Genomic DNA, 27,019 nt, shown 5'->3' on the forward strand with positions numbered 1-27,019 from the left:
ACACCCTTTAGCGGCTCAAGAAGTCAAGATCGAGATTGGTTTAGTACTCCAAAACTTTCTTACCGGACGGACGTGTTTCTGGTTGCTGCGACAAAAACAAACATACATCACTGTTGGAGGCGTTTTGTTGTAAGTGGATGGTTGTTGTATTGGAGCTGGATTCCTCAGGAACACCCCTTCACTCAATTATAGACGTAAACGGCGGTGAGTGACACGCAATTTACAAATTAACTTCGTTTTAAATTAAGCCCAAAGGCAATAAATTAATATAAAATCCACTGGAAGGAACAACAGAGACAAATATCACGGTCTGTCAGCAGTATACTTTGTCAATAAATTTGACGGTATCAGCTGTTCTCTTCTACCCAAATACTGGCTACGAGTTGCATTTACCCAACACCTTATTTAACAGGGTTGCATCTGAAAGTAGTTGTCGAGATCTATATCGGTTGGATAATGTAGTATAAATGGTGTGTGTCCTTGCTATACACTAGTACTGAATTATCGACGTGAGTCACCCGGTGTTAGATCAAATACACTATGAATACAGGGTCATTAACCCCCCGCAACAGCATTGGCTCTTTCCGCTTGAACAAATTACAAGAACTAGAAAAGATAAACGCCGAACTGTCTGAAAGGAATGAAAGATATGAAAGGCTTTGTGGTCAACTCCAAAGAGATGTTGAATCTTTAAAGTTCAAACTCAACAAGCAAACTGAATCATTTGAGACAGATGAAGAAGAGCTCCAACAAGAAATAGGTCGTTTTGATTCTCAACCTCCAAATTCTTCCGAAAACTGCAACAGTGCAGTAGCATCGCCCTACGAATGGCAAACAGTCAGACGAAACAAGCGAGCAAACGAAAGCCCAGAGCATGTTATTAATAATAACACCAAAAAACAAGCCACTACCCAAAAATATTGGTTGAGTAAGACTCCTCAAACTGCCAACCAATATGCGGATCTGGATAATGACGACGGGTCTCAACCCAACTCTAATCCGCCTCAAATTCTTTACAAACCTCCGCCTATATTTGTTGAGAAGGTTGCTAACATACAACCTTTAATATCCATGCTAAAACAAACTGTTCCAAACCAATTTGAAATAAAAACCCTGCGAAATGAACAGGTCAAGATAATGCCAAAAGACCACGAAACTTATAAAAAAATTATTGGTGAACTAGAAAAGAAAAACACTGAGTTCTTTACTTACAAACCAAAATCTGAAAGGGGATTTAAAGTAATCTTGCGAAATATGCACTCAACAGCAAATATAGACGACTTGAAAAACGAGCTCTCCCAACTTGGACATGAAGTCAAAAATATATGGAATATAAGAAGTCGTTATACAAAGGTTCCGCTCCCTCTGTTTGAGGTCGAATTGAGCACCAAGCCCAACAATAAAGATATATATTCCGTAACAAAACTTATGTCATGCGTTATTAGATTTGAGCCTCCGCGTCCTAAGAAAATAGTCCCTCAATGCTCAAACTGTCAACAATACGGCCATACAAAGTCATATTGCAAGAAAAAATCAGTCTGCATTAAGTGTGCTGGACACCATGAATCAAAATCATGCGAACGCAAAAACTGGGCAGACGAGGTAAAGTGCGCCTTATGTAATGGTAATCACCCAGCAAATTATAAAGGATGTTCAATTTATAAGCAAATTTACTCCCAACATTACCCCTCTCTTAGAAACACGAGAGAGAGTCAACAGCCTGAAACCCGAACTTTGACGACGAACCCCACATATTCAAGCGCTGCTAGAAGAACAGATTTTCCGCAAACCTCACAACAAAACACCCAAATTCAGCCACAAAATCTTCAAACGGATCGAAGTCCGCAAGTATCCGAAATACATGAAATGTTAAGCAATTTAGGAACACTTATGCAGCAGATGACAAGCCTTCTTATGAGTCTAACTTCAAAATTAACACAAATCTAATAATGAACTTTCTTAATATAGTGTTCTGGAATGCCAACGGTCTGGCACAACATACCCTAGAAGTGAAAAACTTTTTGTCTTCTAATCAAATAGACATACTTCTTGTGTCAGAGACACATTTTACCAGCAAGCATCACTTTTGTATCCCCCAATACGATTTTTACCACGTTATGCACCCATCTGGAATGGCACGTGGTGGTTCAGGAATCTTGATAAAGCAATCCATTAAGCATCACCAAGGAACCCACTACAGCTCCGATATAATTCAGGCAACAAACATCATAGTAGAAAGCATGCAAGGACCTTTAACAGTGTCATCAATCTATAGTCCACCAAAACATACCATCAAAAAAGAAAATTATATTAATTTCTTTAAGACATTAGGAAGCAAATTCATAGCTTGTGGAGACTACAATGCCAAGCACACAATATGGGGATCACGTCTTAATACGCCGAAAGGCCGACAGTTATACTGGGCTATAAAAGAACTTAATCTTCGGGTTATTTCACCATATTCTCCAACATATTGGCCGTCAGATCTGAATAGAACCCCAGATCTTATAGATTTCTGCGTTTCCAAAGGGATTTCGGCTGGCTCCGAAAAATGTTTTTCAAGCCACGATCTGTCTTCTGATCACACACCAGTCTTTCTATCATTGCACGCACAGCATATACCCCAAGATCAAAAATGTAAACTTCACAATAATAAGACTAACTGGCATTATTTTCGTTACCTAGTCAGCAAAACATTACATCAAAATTTACCTTTAAAATCAGATCAAGACATTTCTTACGCCGTAGACCACCTAGTGCAAACTATACAGAGCGCTTCATGGAACTCTACACCCAAGAAAAGTTTCATAGAATCATACAAATACCCTACCTTTATACAGAGAAAAGTTAAAGAAAAGCGCAAGGCGAAAAAACGTTGGCAAAAAACAAAATCACCAGAGAACAAACGAAAACTTAATAAAGCAACTGCAGATTTGCAAAAGTTATTAAAATGCGTAGATAATAACCATATTGAACAAGAAATCCAAAATCTTGGGCCAACAAAGTCAACAGACTATTCTCTATGGAAAATCACGAAAAAACTCAAAAATGAGCCAAAAATCAATTACCCAATCCGAAAGTCTGGTAACTCGTGGACAAAAAGCAACTTAGAAAAAGCCTACACATTTGCCAATCATTTATACGATGTTTTCACCCCAAATAGCTCGGAAGAACCGCCCAAATGCTTGGAAACTTTCTTAAATGAACCTCATCAGCTTGACCTGCCAATAAAGAAAATTTCAAAAGCCGAAGTCTCACATGCAATAAAGATTCTAAAACCTGGTAAGGCTCCTGGCTATGACTTAATAACCCCTAAAATACTCAAAGAACTCCCTAAAGAAGGTACTGACTTCATTACGTTCATATTCAATGCCTGTTTAAAGCGCTGCTTCATTCCGCCCCAATGGAAAGTTGCCCAAGTCACAATGATCCAGAAACCTGGAAAACCATCCGATCAAGTCAAATCATATCGACCAATAAGCCTACTGCCAATAATTTCAAAGGTATTCGAATCTCTATTTCTTAAGAGATTAATGCCAATAATTGAGGAAAATAACTTGATACCAAATCATCAATTCGGATTTAGAAAGAATCACGGGACTACTGAACAAATCCACAGATTAGTGGAAACCATAAATTCTGCATTTGAATCAAAGCAGTACTGTACTTCCGCATTTTTAGACATCTCGCAAGCCTTTGACAAGGTATGGCATGAGGGTCTTCTCTACAAGGCAAGGAAACTTCTTCCAATAAATTACTATCTATTAATTAAATCATATATTCAAAAAAGAATGTTCTTCGTCCAAGAGGCCGATGAAATGAGTGATTTAAAATCTGTCAGAGCTGGGGTACCACAGGGGAGTGTGATGGGCCCAATCTTATATATCTTGTTCACATCTGATCTACCACAGACAGAGAACGCAGTGGTGGGTACATTCGCTGATGACACCGCTGTGCTAGCTGTTAATAAAAATCCACAAATAGCAAGCAATATGCTTCAAACCTACCTAAATACTTTGTGCGAGTGGCTGAAACACTGGCGTATAAAACCAAATGAAACTAAGTCTATACACGTAACATTCACACTTAACCACGGAAACTGCCCTCCAGTTCAAATGAATGAAGTCCAACTCCCGCAGGCGAATGAGGCGAAATATCTGGGACTATACTTGGACAAGAAACTAACTTGGAAAACGCACATAAAAATAAAAAGAAAAGCTTGTGATATACAACTACAAAAAATGAATTTTCTGATTGGACCAAATTCCAAGTTATCCTTAGAAAATAAGATACTTATATACAAATGCATTATAAAACCAATCTGGACATACGGTATCCAGCTATGGGGAACCGCTTCACATACAACAATCAAACTACTACAGCAACTACAATCAAAAACATTACGCAAAATTGCAGGTGCACCATACTACATAACTAATAAGCGACTACACGAGGAATTAAATATAAAAACTGTCCAGGAAGAAGTATTGTCACAACTCCAAAATTATAAATTGAGAATTCAACAACATCCAAACCCACTAGCAACAAACCTGATGAGGAACACTGAAACATTTAAGCGGCTCAAAAGAAAAGCACCGCAAGACCTACTGTAAATTTTTAACTCCACTTTAATGATGCATAAATAAATTTTATACGTGGGCCAACCACTGGGTTGGCACCATTAGTAATTATAATATACAAAATAATGTCGATAATAATGTAAATATCTATACTAAGATAGAAAGCATTAATAAAAATGAATTAAAAAAAAAAAAAAAAAAAAGATTGGTTTATATGGGAGCTACATTAGGCAATGAACCACTAAACTTCAGTCAAATCGGGTGAGAATTGCGCCCTCTAGAGGCTCAAAAAGTCAAGATTCAGTATCGGTTTATATGGCAGCTATATCAAAACATGGACCGGTATTGCCCATTTATAATCCCAACCGACTCACACTACTAGGAAGTAATTGTGCAAAATTTTAAGTGCCTAGCTTTATTCCTTTGAAAGTTTGCCTGCCTTTGACAGACGGACGGAGAGGGCTTAATCGACTTAGAATTTCATAACGCTCAAGAATATTTATAATTCGTTGGGTCTCAGATCAATATTTCGATGTGTTACAAACTAAATGACGAAATTATTATGGTGTATATGAAAAGTAACCACGAAAAAGAAAAACTTTAATGAACGATTCTGTGCTATTAAAAGAATCCCTTATTGTTTTCCATACCATCTAAGTGCCGGAGTACGTTAGCCGTGAAAGTGAGCGAAAATGCTCCAACGTCTCATCTCAGTTTGTTGACGGCAGTTCTCTGGCCTTCACTGCCAAATCGTTTACTCCTTCATTCACCCTTACTCCGCTATCGGCCGGCATCCATACAATGCGGATCGTGCCATCCTCAGAGAAAATGTTAATCTCCTTACACCCCAAGACTGTTCATGACCTTACCGTCCTGATTGTTATTGCCCCGATGGCAAGTTTACTATTCGTAAAGATGTTCACCCTCCGGGTTCTCAATGTTGACTTCATGCAGAGCGACAGCAATTCGTAGAGAAGTTACACTGCTGATTATCTAAGGTAAAAACCTCACATGTGTCGCCAGCACTAGGAGGGAATAATCACATCTGAAGATTTATAATGTTTTCGGATTTTAACTGAGGCGTTTAGGTTCAACCATCCCAGAAAGCACATGTAATCCAATAATGGCTAAAAAGTCATATTCCGCACTTCACTTCGTCCACACAGTGGCTGATTGGCATGATTTTGCAACGACTTTTTATACGCTCCACCATAGGATGGAGGTATACAAGTCGATCTAGCCATGTCCTTCCGATTGTCTGTTTGTCTGTCGAAAGCACGATAACTCGATAAAGCTAGGAAATTATGCACAAATACTTCCTTTAGGTTTAGCTTGGTTGGAATTGTAAATTGACCAATGGCCATATCGGACCATGTTTTGATATAGCTGCCATATAAATCGATCTCGGATCTTGACTTCTTGAGCAGTTCTTATGATTGGCTGACAACAGGAACTGTTCAATCTCGGATCTTGACTTTATGAGCCTCTATAGGCCGCAATTATTGTCCTATTTAGTTGAGATTTTTCGCAAGGAGTTTTGTTTTGACTTCCAACAACTGTTTCAAGTACGGTTCAAATCTGTTCATAACCTGATATAGCTGATTGAGCCTCTAAAAGGCCCAATTTCCACACAATTTGACTGTAATATTACCCTCCCCCTACACTAATTTTCAAAAATGCCAGATTTCGGATTTTAGCGAAATTTTGTGTGTTCTCTTATAGTAAGCTAAAAACAAAAATTTGGTGTCCAAATTTCGGATGGGGTACCTAAGGGGGCCGCCCCACCCCAAAAACCTACCAAAAATATATCGAATAATCACGACAATATGGGACTCAAATGAAAGGTATTTAAGATAAGAACACGTATCTGATATCCAATTGTCAGACCAAGTGTTAGGGGGACACCCCCCCCCCCCTCCCCTCCGCCTTAAACGGACATATTTACCCACCATGGAAATATGGGATTCAAATGAAAGGTATTTGCGAGTAGAATACGAATCTGATATCCAAATGTGGGACCAAGTTTCTGGGGGTCCATTCCTTCTCCAAAACACCCCCAAATAGGACTTATTTACATATATTTAAAAAATTTACTCAAAAAACGTGTCAAATGCGATCGATGGTGTTTAAGACACTGTCCGTCATTATTCATTATTTCAGATGCATTGGGCTTTGTTGTGAGTTCATCGTTCTTGCTAGGCTCGTCTTCACACTTTCTTCACTGTCTATCTTATTAACTTTACATGTGCTGCTTCCTATTTTTTTTTTAAATGCAAAAAGGATATCCTAAGGATCAAAAAAGAACTACACCACTTGGTCAATGTGTAAACTTTATTCACAACAAATATCATGGAAAAGGATGGAAAAGGCTTTTCTTATGGGAAATACATATACACTTTATTTTTGTTTCCTATGTTCTGTGGGCCAAACAGTCTTCCAATTAAACCAATTTTCCGGCACCAAGAATGTCTAGAATGAAGGTGAACACAAAGACAGTGAGAAACACAAGGGATCAAATTATAAAACAGGAAATCTTTTGCAATTTAATAGATACTAGAAGCAGGTGTTGGAAAAAAATAAAACTCCAATTGGTCAACACAAGTCAAGGTGGCTAAGACAAGGTTAACACGTTAAGGGTATGATTATAGTTTAAAACAAAGTGTGGGGATAAAATCAATTGTGTTTCTTAAACAAAGAGTTCCAAAAAAGGTGTCGACATGCATTTTAAGGAGTGATCTTAAAAGTTTTGGAAATTTTAATCATTAATGAACTTACCACTATAGTGGCCGCTAGGGCTCCAATCAATGAACCGCCCAATACATCAGACCAGTGATGTTTGTAATCGGAAACTCGGCTCAACGCTGTGTACCATGCCAACATAACAAAGCCAAATTGCAAAAGATGTCTCAATAGTTTTGAACCGCTCCAGGTCATACGGCATTGCAAATATATCTGGTGAGCAAAAATTTCATAAAATGAGAGGTGTTCTTGAAAATTGTGAGGAGATGTGAAATACTCACCGCCAAATAAACCATTCCATAAAAGGTAAAACTTGAATGTCCACTTGGAAATGAAAGTGATATTTCTTTCAGCATTCTCTTTGTTACTCCTACGCCGCCACGGCATTGAAAATCTTCAATATACCTTCCCATATTGACCGAATCAAGGCAGGTGGTGTTACCAGGCATAATGGGATTACAGACCTGAAAAATGTTGTAAGAAAAAATTAAAGTGATGATTTAAAACTATGTCATATAGTGAAAATTGCCCCAATAATCGAAAAAAGTATTTTTGAATATCTTGAAACTTACAGCTCAAAAAGATTACAAAAGGTAATGATTTTTATACCCTCCACCATAGGATGGGGGGTATACTAATTTCGTCATTCTGTTTGCAACTACTCGAAATATTCGTCTGAGACCCCTTAAAGTATTGGGTTGCCCAAAAAGTTATTGCGGACTTTTTATATAGTCAGCGTTGACAAATTTTTTCACAGTTTGTGACTCGGTAATTGCATTCTTTCTTCTGTCAGTTATCAGCTGTAACTTTTACTTGCTTTAGAACAAAAGTGTAAAAAAAAGTATATTTGATTAAAGTTCATTCTAAGTTTTATTAAAAATGAATTTACTTTCTTTTAAAAAATCCGCAATTACTTTTTGGGCAACCCAATATATATATATTCTTGATCGTCGCGACATTTTATGTCGATCTTGTCCGTCCGTCTGTCTGTCGTAAGCACGCAAACTTCCGAAGGAGTAAAGCTAGCCGCTTGAAATTTTGCACAAATACTTCTTATTAGTGTAGGTCGCAATTCTTATCCGATTTGACTGAAATTTTGCACGACGTGTTTTGATATGATATCCAACAGTTGTGCCAAGTATGGTTCAAATCGGTCCATAACTTGATATAGCTGCCATATAAACCGATCTTGGGTCTTGATTTCTTGAGCCTCTAGAGTGCGCAATTCTTATCCGATTGGAATGAAATTTTGCACGACGTGTTTTGTTACGATATACAACAACTGTGCCAAGTATGGTTCAAATCGGTCCATAACCTGATGTAGCTGACATATAAACCGATCTTGGGTCTTGACTTCTTGAGCTTCTAGAGGGCGCAATTCTTATCCGATTTGGCTGAAATTTTGCATGGCGTATTTTATTACGACTTTCAATAATTGTGTCAAATAAGGCTCAAATCGGTACATAATCTGATATAGCTGCCATATAAACCGATCTGGGATTTTAACTTCTTGAGCCTCTCGAGGTTGCAATTATTATCCGATTTGCCTGAAATTTTGTACGACGGATTCCCTCATGATCATCAACATACGTGTTTATTATGGTCTGAATCGGTCCATAGCCCGATACAGCTCCCATATAAATCGATCTATCTATTTTACTTCTTGAGCCCCCAAAGGGCGCAATTCTTATTCGAATTGGCTGACATTTTACACAGGTCTCCAACATATAATTTAATTGTGGTCCAAATCGGACCCTATCTTGATATCGCTCTAATAGCAGGGCAAATCTTTTCTTATATCCTTTTTTTCCTAAGAAGAGATGCCGGGAAAAGAACTCGACAAATGCGATCCATGGTGGAGGGTATATAAGATTCGGCAAAAAGCCGGCATAGAGACCGAAAAGGATCTTGCTGGCCAGACGCTCGCCCCGTCAGCCATCTCAGACCTTAGCAGAAGCCCAGAACGACTCGGGGGTCGAAAGACTGTAGAGAGCTTAGTGAAGAAAAGAGGTGTTCAACCATTTTTTTACGCCATCTTCACCGTCGTCGCGGGGTATTACCACAGCAGATGCTCATCCGTCTCCAAGTACTCCCCTGCCTCAAAGACCATACAGAAATCATCATCTTCCCAAGCCCATCGCCATGTCAGCGACCTAACATTGCAGTGGATGGTCAGGACTCCCACCAAAAATTCAAGGTCAAGTTTCCCCAGTTCGTGAACAGACGACGTCCTCGTTCCGGAGAACTTCGGCCACAGGGCCTTGGCAACCCACAATGCCAGCCCATGCCCAGTCAGTGCATTCGTCATAGTAGGAATCCACCATCTCAAACAGCCAACACAGAGGCGGTTCACCAAAGGCGTGGTAATCCCAGAGTCCACCCGCGACCCAAATCTGGGCAGCTCTTCAGCCGCCTTGTTCTCCGCCACCCTTTGATGATCCGGAACCCAGTATATTCTGACAGTAGCTCCTAAATGTCTGAGACCCTCCTTGCATCTTCCGACAAGCCTCGATCTCACGTAACCTGAAGTCAGGGCTTTCAGCGCTGCCATACATTTTTCGACAATCCTCGATCTCACGTAACCCGCAGCGCTGCCTGACTGTCCAGATAAATCGTGACAGTCTGGGAGGGCTGACGCTCCTGATTTAGAATCACATGCAAGGCTCTGAGGAGCACAAGAACATCTGACTGAAAGACACTGTACCCATCCAAAAGTCTTTGTGAAGCCTGCTCAGGTGCACCCATCCAGCTTGGACTTATCCATGTAAATAGAGGGAAACCAAGCCCCCTAGAGAAGGCAACCTTTAGATCGCTATCGAAGAAAGATCGGTACGGAACATAGTCCCTGGCGTCGCCAATGTCACGTAGTCATACCACGACCCACCCCACGTACAAGTGCAAAAGTTTCATATAGCTTTTGAAGCACCTCTCCTTGCCCCCGATATCAGCACCGCCGCTATACCCTCCATCTTCTTAACCATACCATACGTGGGCTAAGTCTCTAACTCCTGTCCACCGAGATCTCTGTCTTCCTGTCGTTTATGCCAACCCCATTGGCTCTCCCCCTCCCGATAGCTTCCTCAGCTTGCCCTCAAGGATAATTGGCCCAAAATTTAAGATTTTTCCTTATTCGTAGGATTTTTGTAATGAAAACGAGCCAAAGAACCAAAGGAAAATATTTTTCACCAAAGGGAATGTTTCCTTGAAAAGTTGGAAAATTTATCACCTTTAAATTCAGTAATTTTTCAGTGTTTCACTCTTTCGTCCTCGAAGGACCCTCAAATCTCTTTGATGACCAAGAACCATCTGCGACGTCTCACAATCTTCCCCACCGAACTCTCAGCCAGTGTTGCGTGGATAATTCTGTTTTTGAGCATAACATCACTCCAGTTCCCCAGAAAAGGGGGTCTCCCATATCAATCAGAGAACAACGAATGGACCCCAAGTCCACGTTGTTAAATGACCCTTTCTATATCCAAGGAAGTCACCAAAGTGAAGTCGCTTGTCCCCAAGTTCCGTGCTATGTACCCCGAGGAGAGCTAACCAACTATCCGCCGCTAACCAACGATCGGTCTAGAAGATCCCTGATGTACGCATCCAACAGTTTCCCAAGTGTCTTAAAAACAAAAGACAGCAGACTGATTGCCCTAAAGTCTTTAGGCCGGTGCGGTTTCCCGTCTTGGGAATAAAAACAAACCTAACCTCCCGCCAGACAGTTGGCACAAAGCCAAACAAAACGCAATCCCTTCCAGAAGCCTCATGGCATACGGCCCTACTCTCTGCAGCATAGCAAGCGATAGCCGATTTGGTCCGGTTGGTTTTTAGGACTCAAACGAATTAATCGCCCGGATTATCCTCTCCCCCAACATATTCCTCTCAACAACCGAAAGCGCCTCAGTAGTGCTTTCTACACGAGGAGTATGCGTAACGTCGGATTTCGTTGGTGCACATTTGCGTTGTAGCCAGGAGCTCACGAGTTTCGGAACTAGAGTCCGTCCAAATTTCGTCATCTTCCAGAACACTCTCGAGGGTCTTCGGGTTCTCAGCCTCCACCGACTTACAGAAGCCGATACTGAGCTTGGAAGGCGCGAAAATCTTAGAACTGGTCCTAAAGTCAACCCAGTGAACGATGACTATATACGATAACCATAATTATGATAACCGACATTTTCAGAACACAACGATTGCAATATCCCAAACAATTAAATTCATGGGAATGATCTTCGACCGACCGAAGCTATTTGAATTCTGTACACTGGGTCTACGAAAGTGCAAAAAGCGGATTCAAAGATAGGTATCGGTGTGAAGTGAAGTGAAGTTTACCTATGCAACTTTTATATACCACCGTTTGGTACTGGGATACTTTAAAGCCCATCAAGGGAAAGGAAAATAGCGTTGGTAGAACTGTTTCATGGCTCTACGAGTGCGAGGTAAATGGGAATACTTTCACCAGAGTTATGGGTGATTGCAGCGGTTTGTCAGACATTTCTATTGTGTCACCTGATCTGGTAAACGTCGTTACCTGGCATCTTGTCTTCTCATTTGGATCAGACCACCTCCCCATAATTACTTTCGCAGACCAACCCCGACTATGTATGGCCATGAAGCACCTTCCTAAATCACCATAAAAATGGTTAAATGAATTCAGTCGTGGCCGACGCTCGCTCAAAGTCAAATTTCTTGAAAGTCGCCCAAAAACGGCCGTTGTACCAGAAAACATTGATACTAAGAGTGAGCTTAGAATGCAAGATCGTCATGTGACATAGCGAGGCATCTTTGGGTATTTCTTCCACCGTCATGCATTCGATATTGCATGAACCCGTTGCTGTAAAAAAGTTTTGTTCTAGTTGGATTCCCCACAATTTGACAATCGCTCAAAAAAGGCTATGGGCGATTAGTGCAAAGAAAACAATTCTTTCGCGGTGCTTCAAAATACGTTTTTAAAATCGTCTCTAGCGATAAATCGTGGATCTATGCATATGAGCTCGAAACAAAACATCAGTCGAAGATGTGGGTCTTCGAAGACGGATCAAATCTTACGAAAGTCGTTCGTGGAAGGAGCACTTCGAAGCAAATGATCTTCTGCTTCTTCGGCAAGACTGGTCATGTGGTGACTGTTCGCCTTGAGCAAGAAGCTCAATACTGAGTGGTACACTAGAATTTGATTGCCTGGAGTCTTGGGAGCAGTACGAAAAACAAACAAGAGAAGGCGAATCATTGTTCACTATGACAATGCGAGCTCTCACACATCGTCTCAAACCAGCGCCCTTTGGACCGACCAAAACGTCATCGGTCATCCGCCGTACAGCCCTGACTTGGCACTCAATGACTTCTTTTTATTCCCGCACATAAAGATAAAATGCGTGGTCAATGATTTTCGTCACAAGAAAATGCTGTTCAAGCATATTTTGGAGGTGTCTCAATCAGAATGGAATAAGTGCATCAACAATTGATTTGAGCAAATCAATTGATACAAAAGTGTAAAAATCCTGCTGGAGGATACTGTGAACAACAAAACCATTTGTTGTTAAGTCACTGCAGTTGTTGTAACTCCGTGTGGAGCATTTCACTATTCGCGACCTGTTAACGGGTTCGCAAGATCCCAGCTGAGCTTTTCATGGTAACGTTGAACACCTCAGAGATCGGAGCTCAAAATTCCAATCAGTGTGGTGCTAATAGACACTCAAGACACTTGAGACACTACTCCTTCCGAGCCTCGTTGGAAAATGTTTACATCGTTGAGCATCAGAATAAGATTGCGTAACTTGGAGGCCGCCATAGCGCAGAGGTAACATGTCCGCCTATGACGCTGAACGCCTGGGTTCGAATCCTGGCGAGACCATCAGAACAAACTCTCAGCGGTCGTTTTCCCCTCCTAATGCTGGCAACATTTGTGAGGTACTATGCCATGTAAAACTTCTCTCCAAAGAGGTGGCGCACTGCGGCATGCCGTTCGGACTCGGCTATATCATTGAGCAGACTGCACTCATTGATATGTGAGAAGTTTGCCCCTGTTCCATAGTGGAATGTTCATGGGAAAAATTTGCAATTTGCAACTTGACGACTGCTTTCCATGCCATTAATGCAAACATTAGGTAAACCAGTGTCATAGAACGGTTCTCGTGGCTTTCGACCCAGCAAAGGTTTTGAGATCGTTGCCAACACTTCCATCCAGCCAGTCGTATGTAGAATTTGGAGACTAGAAGTCGTTGTTCCGTATAGTCAAATAAGGAGTGGGGTGATATTCCTCTCCTCCTCACCACTCATATATCCAGACGCCACCAGATCAAACCATATGAGGACGACTGGACGATCATGTGACTTGTCTTGAAGACATACCCCAGAATTTATAACATAAGGGGAGACATTGATGGTTCCAAAACTGCAACAAATAACGATTATGCTTTGTTGCAAACAAAATGAGGCCATTCTGATGCACATTGTTGTGTACATGCACCAGAGCCGAAGCATCTTTAAAGTGGCATTGAATGAATTGTCACCTCGACATGCTAAAAATGCAACACTAATGAACTTGTTGTACACAATGAAGTGTTTAAACAATGAAGTCTTTTACGTTTTGTTAGTGCCACCCAAGATTCATGTACGAAGTAATTATCACACGGTCTTGAAATATGATCCCCAGGAGAAACTTGCCAGCAATCTAATGCACTATGGACTCAAATGCATAGTGGAAAAAATCTTACCCATGAAGGATTTATAAACATAATCACCACATAAAGAGCCTCAATGCAATTCAAATGCTAAAGAAGTTGTGCTGCAATGCTGGCAAACCTTTCCCACCAATGCAGGCTAGATGCGATAGACGGTGGTGGTGGTCTATTGGACCGACCCAAATTACAGAAATACATGAATCAAATGTAACACCAACTATTCTAATGGCAAGAAAAAACAAAAAACAAAACCTTAGACTTAACCATCATACAAGCAAATTTTATGGCCAAAATGACACTAGTTCTGGAGAAAACTCGGCACGACTGCATGTGCGCTGGACAAAAGTACACAAAGCGGCTTACACGATTAAAACCGGCCACAGATTTGCAACATAATTTTACCCATGTAGCCATGTTCAAGCGCACACGCAGGCGCACCGGCCAAAGGATCCAACAAACCTACCGACTAACATATGTGCTACATGTGTATGTTTGGTCGGCGATTGTAGTTGAACGTGTGTGTAAATATGCATTTATTTTGAAAACTTCAATTCAAATTTGGAATTCAAGCATTGCCGATGACAAGAGACATGATAAAGTGTAGTGTACGAGTGGGGTGTAATAATGTTGGTTTGAAAGGCTAAAAATTTGCCCACGAACATGACATTAAAGAACTGGGGGAGGCTTCTCTCACATCAATGAATGCTGTATGGTTCAAGTTTAGCTTAGTGAGAAGAAACCTCTTTTTTATACCCTTCACCATAGGATGGGGGTATACTAATTTCGTCATTCTGTTTGTAACACCTCGAAATATTTGTCTAAGACCCCATAAAGTATATATATTCTTGATCGTCATGCCATTTTAAGTCGATTTAACCAGGTCCGTCCGACCGTCTGTCTGTCGAAAGCACGCTAACTTTCGAAGGAGTAAAGATAGCTGCTTGAAATTTTGCACAAACACTTTTTACTAGTGTAGCTCGGTTGGGATTGTAAATGGTCCATGTTTTGATACAGCTCCCATATACACCGATCTTGGATCTTGACTTCTTGAACCTCTAGAGGGTGCAATTCTAGTCCGATTTGACTGAAATTGTGCACGTGGTGTTTTTGTATCACTTTCAACAAATATGCTTCAAATCGGTTCATAACCTGGTATAGTCGCCATATAAACCGATCTTGGGTCTTGACTTCTTGAGCCACTGAAGGGCGCAATTCTCATCTGATTTTTCTGAAATTTTGCACGAAGTGTTTTGTTCTGACTTCCAATAACTGTGCTAAGTATGGTTGAAATCGGTTCATTATCTGATATAACTGCCATATAAACCGATTTGGGGTCTTAACTTCGTCAGCTTTTAGAGGGCGCAATTCTTATCCGATTTGGCTGTAATTGAGCACGTGGTGTGTTTTTGTATCACATTCAACAATTGTGCTAAGTATGATTCAAATCGGTTCATAACCTGCTATAGCTGTCATATAAACCGATCTTGGATCTTGATTTCTTGAGCCTCTAGAGGGCGCATTTCTCAACCGATTTGGCAGAAATTTTGTACAACGGAATTTCCCATGACCTTCAGCATACGTGTCCAATATGGTCTGAATCGATCTATAGCTTGATACAGCTCCGATATAAACTGATTCCCGATTTTGCGGCACGCCGTTCGGACTCGGCTATAAAAAGGAGGTCCCTTATCATTGAGCTTAAAAACTTGAATCGGACTGCACTCATTGATATGCGAGAAGTTCGCCCCTGTTCCTTAGTGGAATGTTCATGGGCAAAATTTGCTATTTGATTTGGTTCTTATAGACATCATTCAGGAAGATCTGTGTACTACAGCGATGTTGGCTAACGAAAATTTATTTGGCCATCTAAGACGGAAGTGTTTTTATCAGCAGGAAAGAATGTTCCACTTGTTAAAAGCTAAAACTGTCGCTAGTGTTTGGCTTTACAGGAAATTCATCTTCAAATCCAACATTTTGGAGTGGGTGAAAAAGGCAACCTTTGCCTGAAACGCCTGTAAGAGAGAAATTGGCGAAAGTGGGGATCTTAAACCGCAGACTACGTTATAATACTTCAAAGAGGTAGGGAACCCAATCTGCTACGCAGAAAGACCGAAAGGATCTTGGAGATGGTATACAACAGGGCTAGACCTAAGGGTCTATGGGGCCAAGTTTCCTCAACAGAACGATTGCGATATCCTGCAAAGTTAAATGCTTAGGAGTGATCTTGGACAGGAAACTGTGCTGAAAGTTTCACATAGGGGAGCCGAAAAGGCTCATAAAAGAAAATAGAAAAGGCTCATAGTTATTATGTTGACGAGACGATCCTATCCTTACAAGAACATCGGAACAAATTTTCAGCGGTGGTTACCCCTCCTTATGTTGGTGACATTTGTGAGGAACTGTATCATTTCGTACGGCAGCCAATTAAAAACTTCTTCGCAAAGAAGTGTTACACTGCAGCACGCCCTTTGTTTGGACTCGGCTATAAAAAGGAGGCCCCTTATCATTAACCTTAAACTTGAATCGGACAGCACTCATCGATATGAGAGAAATTTGCCTGTTCCTTAATGTGAGAAGTTTGCTTGTTCCCCTGTTTCTTAATGGAATGTTCAACGAAAAAGTTGCATTACCATGTAGACGAGCCATAGCCTTGACATGGGGAATGAATCCGAGAATAGTCCACAAGCTCTGCAGGACGGTGATTAGACCAACACTTCCTTAAGTCTCAGTAGTTCGGTCGAACAGGATGGGAAAAACGTGCAACATAAGAACAATACAACAGGTTCAAAGACAACAAAGGGTCTTTTTACGGACAGAAAATTGCCTATTAGGGCAATAACAACCACGACGCTAGGATCGCGAACAGTTTTGATTGTAAGAAAGAGATTAACGCCTTCTCCAAGGATGGCACTATCTGCACCCAATGGGTGCTGGGCCGTAGCGGAGTAAGGAGGAATGAAAGATTAGACGATTTGGTTGTGAAGAATAGACAACTCCCGTCAGTAAACAAATTTCATCCGAAGCCTTTCAGGACGGCGCAGTCCGAGTATAGGTCGAGAGACACGAATACTCGTACATTTAGCACTGTGAAACAGTAAAACGGTCGGTAGGACGACGAAAATGCGAATCACCCCATAGTGATTCGGATCAAGAGAAGACGCTTCTACTACTGAAAGGAAGTAAGAAAGTGAAGAGTATAAAATTCGGTAACATACCGGGACACAGAACTACGGACCCACCTATGCAGTATATGTGGGGCATTAAGAATTAGTGACATGGGGCGAATTATGACCCGCACTCTCTTTTTAACCTAACTTAAACCGCGTGTCATGCATTGTGTGTATGCTGCAGTTGTTAAACCTATAATGCTGTATGGTTTGTGACTTGTTAGACGGTCCTATAAAAATCCAACCACTATTCAATACTCAGCCGAATCCAAAGGAGGACACACATCTGATGCACTGAATTTAATGCTAAACCTTATCTGAACTGCTATTACTGCTGTGAGGTTGAGATGCTTTATCATTGGCAAATTAATGGCTACGGACTCTGTGTTATCCTTGATGCAACGCATGCTGTCCTATTCAAGTTTAAGCTCAATGAAAAAGGGACCTCTTTTCTATAGCCAAGTCCGAATGGCGCGCAGTACCTCTTTGGGAAGATGTTTTTACATGGCTTCTTCGCATGAAGGGAAAAATCCCGCCAGAAAAACTTTTTCTGATGTTCTCGCCAGGATTCGAAACAAGACGTTCAGCGTCATAGGCGGACGGAGAAATTACCTCAATTCGTCATAAGAATCATAGTCTCTCTAAGAAAATAAGTAAGGATATAACTAATTTACCTAATTTTTATGCAGACCCTCGCTACATATTTTCGTTAAATTATCTTAGTGTTAATTATCAGGTTGAGAAAACAGTAGCATTACACAATCCAAAGAAAAAGAAAAACAAAACCTTGTGAAAACCATATAAAAACATTTGTCGGCGGGTGATAACCGAAAATACACAGAGAAAGGACCCTCACACAGCGATCGAAATGTGTCTCTATTTTGTCCATAAGCAATGAATTCAAGTATTTCGTACCGTCCATTTGTCGTTTACTCAAACCGTCTGTCCGTCTGTGCAACCAGTCCGCAGTGAATGCCCACAACAATTGTAAACAAAAATCACACCTGCTGCTTTCCAGCGTGCTGGGCCTGAGATTTATTCCCAATAATTTTAGGGGAGATTATTTACACAACTAAGCATTAAATCGCTGCTGTTGCATGTGTGCATTGTCGTATTTTTTCCTTCCCCCCGAATTAGGAGTTGAATTTCAATTCGCAATAAATCACCTGAAAGGTGAAACATAATGTAAAGCCTATGAAGAAAAAGAAACACTCCACGGCATCCATCGAGTGAGTGCCATTTGTTGAAATGCCAAATGGTGACTTTCTGCGCCGTGCCGCAATGCACCCGACTGAGGTATTTATGATAATCACGCAATATATAAATTAAAATTACATTTAACGATAATTTGGAGCATTTTGTTTCCATTTGCTGGGATTTATTTGCTTTCGAGTTACTGTCAATCATTTTGGTCCACCAAAATCAGCAGCACACGCATAACATTTAAAAACTCTATTCAATAAATCAATCATCAGATTACAACTCTTGCTTTGCATGTAACATTGAGTTGTATAATTTAAATTCAATTATTATTATGTAAACTTTGAAATATGTCCAGTAGTAAGCCGCGTATTCAGCATTACCTAATGCAGCAGCCTCTTAGAGTTACAAATCCTCAGTGAATTAACATTTGGCCAAATTGCGCCAGGTGCACCGGCAAGAACAGCTTAATGGAATTTCGGAGTCAAAATACTAGCAGAGCCTTATCAAGTGATATTTTAAATTAAAAACAGAAATGGAAATTATTGAAAATTACGAAGTAACAGTTATAGGATAGTTCTTCGCGCCAAAAGTGTTTTTTTGATGAATCGTTAACACAATTATGGTATATTTAATGTTCAGAGGATTGCAAAATCGTTTGAATTCACTCCTACTGCTGTCTTCGCTTCCAGTTGTAAATGTCTTTGGAAAGGCTTGCGGCAATGCAATAAGGGTGTTATGAAAAATCTTCAATCATTTGGTGTTTCCCATGTTCTTTACGTCATTTTTAAAGTCTGATAAAAATTTGCCTTTAATGATTTAAAAGAGGCCTGTATAGCCTACATTGGTAATGCGCAGTTGTTTAGCAACATACATAACCCATTGGCTTGACTCTTCTTAACATTGACATTTGAGATATCCCAAAATCTCCCATTCTCTTTTTTGTGATATTATACAGCGTGGCCAGAGAAACTAACTTATTTGAAAGGTCAATAAAAACAAAAGTATTGTACTTCAGTTATTGTTTTTATTCTTTTTTTATACCCTGCACCATAGGATGGGGTATACTAATTTCGCCATTCTGTTTGTAACTACTCGAAATATTCGTCTGAGACCCGATAAAGTATATATATTCTTGATCGTCGGGACATTTTTTGTCGATCCAGCTATGTCCGTCCGTCAGTCTGTCTGTCCGTCAGTCTGTCTGTCGAAAGCATGCTAACTTTCGAAGGAGTAAAGCTAGCCGCTTGAAATTTTGTACAAATACTGCTTATTAGTGTAGGTCGCTTGGGATTGGTCCCTGTTTTGATATAGCTGTCATATAAATCGATCTTGGGTCTTGACTTCTTGAGCCTCTAGAGGGCGCAATTCTTATCCGATTGGAATGAAATTTTGCACGACCTGTTTTGTTATGATATCCAACAACTGTACCAAGTAGGAATGAAATTTTGCACTACGTGTTTTGTTATCATATCCAACAACTGTGCAAGGTATTATTCAAATCGGTCATTGTTTTGATATAGCTGCCATATAAACCGATCTTGGGTCTTGACTTCTTGAGCCTCTAGAGGGCGCAATTCTTATCCGATTTGAATGAATTTTTGCACGTAGTATTTTTCTATGATACCCAACAACTGTGCCCAGTATGGTTCAAATCGGTTCATAACCAGATATAGCTGTCATATAAACAGATCTGGGGACTTGACCTCTTGAGCTTCTAGAGGACGCAATTCCTATCCGATTTGGCTAAAATTTTGCACGACGTATTTTATTCTTACTTTCAACAACTGTGTCAAATAAGGTTCAAATCGGTTCATAACCAGATATAGCTGCCATATAAACCGATCTGGGACCTTGACTTCTTGAGCCTTTAGAGGTCGCAATTATTATCCGATTTGCCTGAAATTTTGTACGACGAATTCTCTCATGACCACCAATATACGTGTTTATTATGTTCTGAATCGGTCTATAGCCTGATACAGCTCCCATGTAAATCGATCTCTCTATTTTACTTCTTGAGCCCCCAAAGGGCGCAAATCTTATCCGAATTGGCTGACATTTAACACAGGTCTCCAATATATAATTTAATTGTGGTCCGAACCGGACCATGTCTTGATATCGGTCTAATAGCAGAGCAAATCTTTTCTTATGTCCTTTTTTGCCTAAGAAGAGATGCCGGGAAAAGAACTCGACAAATGCGATCCATGGTGGAGGGTATATAAGATTCGGCCCGGCCGAACTTAGTCTCTCATATTAAGAAGTTTAAGGACCCAAACCTTTTTACTTCTTCGACTAAACTTTTTCTCGTTGTGGTATCACAGTGGGCCAAAGTGGCCTCAGAGTGAACATATTTAAAGTGGGTCTACCATTGAACCTGAACCTTATTGTCATCACATTGTGCGTCGACTTGCGATACAGCTAACGATTTCAAATTCTCAAAAAAGAACTAAAAAAAGACAGATTGAAACCGGATAACCTTAGTGTGGTAAAAAAATACAACGTTATTTTAACAAAGAAGCCTTCAATTATTTGCGCACACATGTTTGTAGTTAACCTTGAACAAAGTCCCTTAAAGCTTAAAAACTATTTTTAAGTCATTATTAAATGTTTATGGTTGCAAATGATGCGTTTATAGGGACATGTGCAAATGAAATTTGAATGTCACAAAAGAGCCGTTTCTGCCTAATTGGGGGTAACAGAACTCATGAAAGCATTAAAAAAGACATTTAAAGCAAACGGGGGAAGGGAGCTACAAAAAAAAAAATTATGAAGCATCTAAAAGGGTGAATTAACCCTTCATACTTGTCGATAAAGTGGAACACAATGAATAGATGGCGAAGAAAACAAAAACAGCTGGAGTTTGGATAAAGAAAGAAAACAATGACATGTTACTAAACTTGAAAATAAAAAACGAAAAAGCAACATAATTTGGGGTTCAGAAAATGCCATGGTGACACTCCTCTGGAAAATATGTTCATTGGTGTAAGACAACGTAATATTCAATGTGGCAAGTGTCCGTCCATCTTTATAGCATTGTCGGACAGCCAGCCGTTGTATTTCATTTGAACATGTTACACCATGACCACATTTCCAAATACTAAAAAATCTTAGGAACTAAAGCAAATATGCAGCCTAACACTTTCATGTCTATTCTGGAATTCCCTTTTCCAAACGCTTGCTGGCAGTTTGAGACACTTTGCTGGAAATTTTATGTTTTCTTTGTACAAAACCATAAAAAGCATATTAAAGCCAAATGTTAGCTATTCGGCATCCGAGTCTGTGTGACATATGTGACACTTACATTTGCTATAGTTTTGCTATTTAGGCTCTTCGTGCCTAAAGAGCTCTTCAATTAATTGGCTTTGGCAAACAAACACTTTGTTGCCTTTATGGCTTGCATCAAAACGATTCAAAGAAGTTCATTAAATGAAAACTTAAAAAAGGCAGATATGTCTCCCAGCACGAAAATATTCAGCGGCAAACTTACCTCAAGGAAATGTGGCCTAAGACGGCCTACTGAATATTTGGCAATATCAACGGTCAATTGGCAAGCGGCGGCTCCAAAACCGAAAACTCCTATTTTTTTGTAAGCCTGCAGCAACCAGTCGGGAATCTCATAGTCCATGAATACGTAGCGTTTACCGGTGCTGTTGCCATTGGTTACCCGTTCGTGGTGACGAGCTTGAATTATTTCCACTATAAGGATCTGCAATAGAAAGGAGAGGAAATGTATTGTTTGCTTTCTTAAAAAGATGATAAATACAAGCAAAAATAACTCGAATTCATTTTCTAAAATCTAAAATATTTTAAAAACTTCATTTTGTTGTTGGCCTTTATTTGCTTCTATTTCAAATAAACAAGCAAAACAACAAAAAATCCTTCAAAGAGTTTCAGCTATGTGGTGTCCTAAAAGTATTGGGGGCGGACTGCAATGATCGCGATTTCGCCCATTGCTAGAGGGCTCATCAGACTGATATGCCACCAAAAGATTACATGCTGCCACCTGTCCACTAATAAGTGAGCAGTGTAATGGTAGAATCATGCCCGGCATGTCATATCGACATGATGTCCTGTCAGCTTGGGAGGAAAGAATGTTGCATTTACTAAAAGCTCAAAATACCTGAGTGTTTTGCTGGACAGGATATTGGATTTCAAATCCAACATTTAAGAAAGAGCAAGAAAGACAACTCTTGCCCTATACACCAGCAGAAGGGCCATTGGCAAAAGTTAGGAATTTTAACCGCGTGTTATGCACTGCAGTTGTCTGACCTATAATGCTATATGGTGTGGTGTGTGTCTGGTGGACGGCGCTTTAAAAGTCCATCTACTCTTCAATAGTCAGCGGGATCCAAAGGATGGCTTGTTTGTGCATCACAGCCGCACTGAAGATGACACCATCTGATGCACTGAATTTAATGCTACACCCAATGTATTTTGACATTGTAGCTAGTCAAATTTGCTGCGACTGCTGCTGAGAGGCTAAGGGAGCTTTCTCTTTGGTCATGTGGCGGCTACTGACAATGTGTTATCCTTGATACAATGTTAGTATGAATTGCATCCTGCCTGAGCCGCTTTTTGGTAAAAACTACTGTACCACTGATAGGACCGATTAGAACCAAGATATCCCTGGTAATAGAAGTTACATAGACTTCAACAAGGATAGTTTCAAACTAAGCGACCAGATGGGTTGCCCGACCTCTGCAGTGTGTATAAAGCGGAGATCCTTGCAATCAAAGAAGCGGTGGAATGGCTAGGTTAGGTCAGCTTGAAAAGAGGGTGCAAATATAAATCCGCCCCATGCCACTATGGACATACACCTTAGCCAGAAATCGGCTTGTTGTGCGCTCTAAATACACACAAAAAAAGTAACATCGAAAAAGAAAATCTAAGTTAGGAATTCCTTGCTACTTACAAAATCCTTAATTGTTTTCCATGCCACTCCCCTAAGATGGTTCATGTCTGGTATAGTGTCCCCAACTTAGTGCCGGTATCTGTTAGAGTCGAAAGCCGGGTAAAGACAAAGCAAATGTCATGTTCCCCGCATGCCCTACACATGCTATCACTTGCCACACCAATTTTCCATACGTGAGCTCGCAGTCCTATGTATCCCGTCGTGATACCAAAAGCTATATTGACCTCCTTCTTACTTGTTTTCAATAATAGCCTCGTCTTCTCACAATCGGGATTCTCCCATAGGATTTTTACCGTCCTGCGGACAGATTCGCTGTTCCACAGTGTTGCATGTGTATTCGTCGCGCACGCACTTAACTCGGACTACGTCGACCCGAAGGGCTTCGGGTTAACCATGTTTGTTGACGGAAGTCCTATGGCCTTCACCGCCAAATCGTCTGCCCTTTCATTTCCCCTTACTCCGTTATGGCCCGGCACCCAAACGATGCGGATTTTCCCATCCTCAGAGAAGGCGTTAATTTCCTTACACAGCAAGACTGTTCAGTGTACCTCACCGTCCTAACAACCAGGACGGTTGTTAGGACGGTGCCCTTATGGCAATTTTACTGTCGGTAAAGATGTTCACACTCGATGTCCTCGCGTTAGCACCACACCACTTCACGCATTCCGTGATCGCCCGGATCTCCGCCAGCAGGACCGTATTATGGTCAGGCAGTCTAAATCAGATGCCAGTCCTTTTTTTCTATGAAAACCCCCAGGCCCACTCAGTTCTCTAGCTTTGATCCATCCGTCTAACATGGTCCTCCAGATGGCAATACTAGGGTTCCGTCAATCCAAGACTGTGGCAGCAGTGGGTCGCACCCGGCTTCAAGGTTCATCTCAGTTATCCGATCGGAAACCTCTCCCCTTCCTTCCAGGTTTCCTATCGTCGCCTCGATAATACCGCGATGGTATGGGCTGCTCCCATCATCAATCCATTCTTCCATCGCCTTAAGTCTCATAGCCGTAGTGGCTCCAATGTTCTCTGAACCTCTTGTATGGTCCTTATGTTGCACATTTTCTCCATAGCAGTCCACCAAACTACTGAGGCGTAAGTAAGTATTGGTCTAATCCCGCTCGTGTAGAGCCAGTGACTATCTTAGGATTCAGGCCCCATTTCGAGCCTACGGCTGGTCTACATAGTGCCCAACATCTGCTTCTCTTCTCTGGGTTAACATTGAAACCTCTGGGTCTAGCCCAGTCATATGCCATATGCAAAACCCTTTCGGCCTTTCTGCATACCTCGTTCGGATCCTTACCTCTTAGAAGTATTATAACATCGATTTTAACCATACTTAGCACAGTTATAACAGAACACTTCATGCACAATTTCAGCCAAATCGGATGGGAATTGCGCCCTCTAGCGGCTCAAAAAGTCAAGATCCAAGATCGATTTACATCGCAGCTATATCAGATTATGGACCGATTTAAACCATGTTTAGGACAGTTATTGGAAGTCACAATACAATATTTAATGCAAAATTACAGCCAAATCGGTTAAGAATTGCGCCAACCAGTGGCTCTAGAAATCAAGATCGCAGATATGTTTATATAGCAGCTATAACAGGTTATGTACCGATGTAAACCATACTAAGTCATAGCAGAACACCTCATTCAAAATTTCGGCCTAATCGGATGAGAATTGCGCCCTCTAGTGGCTCAAAAAGTCAAGATCCAAGATCGGTTAATATGCCAGCTATGTCAGGTTATGGAACGATTCGAATTATACTTTGCACAATTGTTGAAAATTACAACAAAACACTTCGGCCAAAATTTTAGCCAAATCGGATGAGAATTGCGCCCTCTAGTGGCTCAAGAAGTCAAGATCCAGCTATGCCAAAACATGGACCGATATGAGCCATTTACAATCCCAACCGACCTACACTAATAAGATATATTTGTGCAAAATTTCAAGCGCCTAGCTTTACTCCTTCAATAGTAGCGTGCTTTCGACAGACGGACGGACATGCCTAGATCGAAGTTAAATGTAATGACGATCAAGAATATATATACTTCATGGGGTCTTCGCCGCATATTTCGAGGTGTTGCGAACAGAATGACGAAATTAGTATACCCCCTATGGTGGAGGGTATAACACGGTCCAATCTGCTCAAAATAAAGAGTGGGGAGATTTGAACATTGTTCATGTAGTTTGAATAAAAACAACTTTTAAATGCTTATTCCACCAAATCGAATAAAAAAATCGGTAATTTTCTTAGATAAATGAAAAATGTTTTATGGAAAAGTAATGCATTTAAGACATTCTTGAAGTAAAAGATGAAATGAACAGTAGCCACAATGGCTTTTACTGTTATGTATAAACATCTGTAACAGTTTGCTTCTTATTTGTAAGATATTCAAGTTCATTATTATCTAAGTAGCACAATGACAAAGTCAAAATAATTGCTGATAGTGCACTTTTAAAATTGGCCTGTCGTCATTACTACAACAACATGTAATGAATAATTAGAACATTATTTGGAAAATTATCTTGAACCTTTTTTTTTTAATTTGGCAGCTGCTCTTTTAAGGATTCAAGTCAACACACAACAAGCTGCTCCAAATAATCAAGAGCCCAGACAAGGTGAAGGAAAGCGGAAAAAGTGGGCATATGACCTATGGAACAATAAGCAGAAGTTGTTTATTTGAAACCAATCAACAAACAGACCAGCACATCTCCTTGTAAACAGGCGTTGTTTTCAATATGACGCAATATGTGGCGTAATTGGCTTTGTGTATTTTTATCATTTACATTCTTTTTTTGGTTTACTTTATAAGACATGACCTCTCCACATTTAGTGCTGCTCTTCGTTTTGTTTACAATCAAGCAGTCATTAAGGATTGTCTGGTTAAGTCAGTTGTATGGAATAATTCCTCTTTAGGGATACTTGAAGTATGCCAGGTCCCAATGCTTTATGTATTCACTACACTGCAAGGCTACCCTCAAGGCACTTCGGTGTCATGGTGAGAATGCATTTTGCGGTAATCATTGGGGGAAAGTGTTGACACACATGTAGAGTTTGGCAGTTGTCAGTTGCACCAGGTCTGATGCCCTGATTCATAATTGAGGTAATATAAACTTTTCTTAAAAAAAAAGAAAATAAAGTTACACCAAAATATACCTCAACATTGCGTTTTAGGTTATAACTTTAAATTGAAGAGAATGGGGGTCTCAAAGGGAAAAGTATCAAAAATTGAGGTAGGATACATAAAAGCTGTATAAAAAGGGTGTCCAAAATGGAATATCATATCTTAAGGTAAAATGTATATATTTTAAAGTCTATGTTTATATCATAGATCTGTCATCAGAGACGTCTTGACACGAGGTAATGCAAAGGATGGAAGAGTATTTCAATGATAAGATGTACACATTTACAGTGTCCGTTCACATTGTGCCGACATTTAACAATGTGAGATACAACACAATCCCTAAACCAGTATAAGATGGACCAGATGTATAAGCTATAGCAGGGCATTCCGCATGGGGAACGATATTTTATCACCGTTCCTGTAGATGAATAGTTTCAATAATCTACTAAAGACTTGCTTGGATACAGGCCTTTTTCCAGTTTTCCAGTGTATTCATATGAAAACTACTTCTAGGAATCAAAGGATATGGAATCAATTGCTGAAGCCGTTGTACAAAATTTCAGCAAAATCGGATAAAAATTGCGGCTCTAGAGGTTTAAGTCAAGATCCCAGATCGGTTTAT

General features: G+C 40.4%; 1 protein-coding gene across 2 annotated transcripts in view; it reads right to left on the reverse strand.

Annotated features, from left to right (window-relative positions):
• LOC106080698 (putative phosphatidate phosphatase) overlaps positions 1-27,019 on the reverse strand; it is a 234,762-nt gene that overhangs the window by 20,706 nt on the left and 187,037 nt on the right. The window contains exons 4-7 of one of the 2 annotated variants that reach the window (XM_059368512.1): positions 21,845-22,063; positions 7,601-7,783; positions 7,356-7,532; positions 6,894-7,049 (exon numbers count right to left, since the gene is read on the reverse strand). In XM_059368512.1, the coding sequence (XP_059224495.1) occupies positions 6,978-7,049; positions 7,356-7,532; positions 7,601-7,783; positions 21,845-22,063 (651 nt within the window). In that variant the 3' untranslated portion in view covers positions 6,894-6,977. Of the gene's footprint in view, positions 1-6,893; positions 7,050-7,355; positions 7,533-7,600; positions 7,784-21,844; positions 22,064-27,019 lie in introns of those variants that run through there. The other variant, XM_059368511.1, reaches the window with a different exon arrangement.

Source organism: Stomoxys calcitrans, chromosome 5 (assembly GCF_963082655.1).
Source record: "Stomoxys calcitrans chromosome 5, idStoCalc2.1, whole genome shotgun sequence".
NCBI classification, from domain to species: Eukaryota; Metazoa; Arthropoda; class Insecta; order Diptera; family Muscidae; genus Stomoxys; species Stomoxys calcitrans.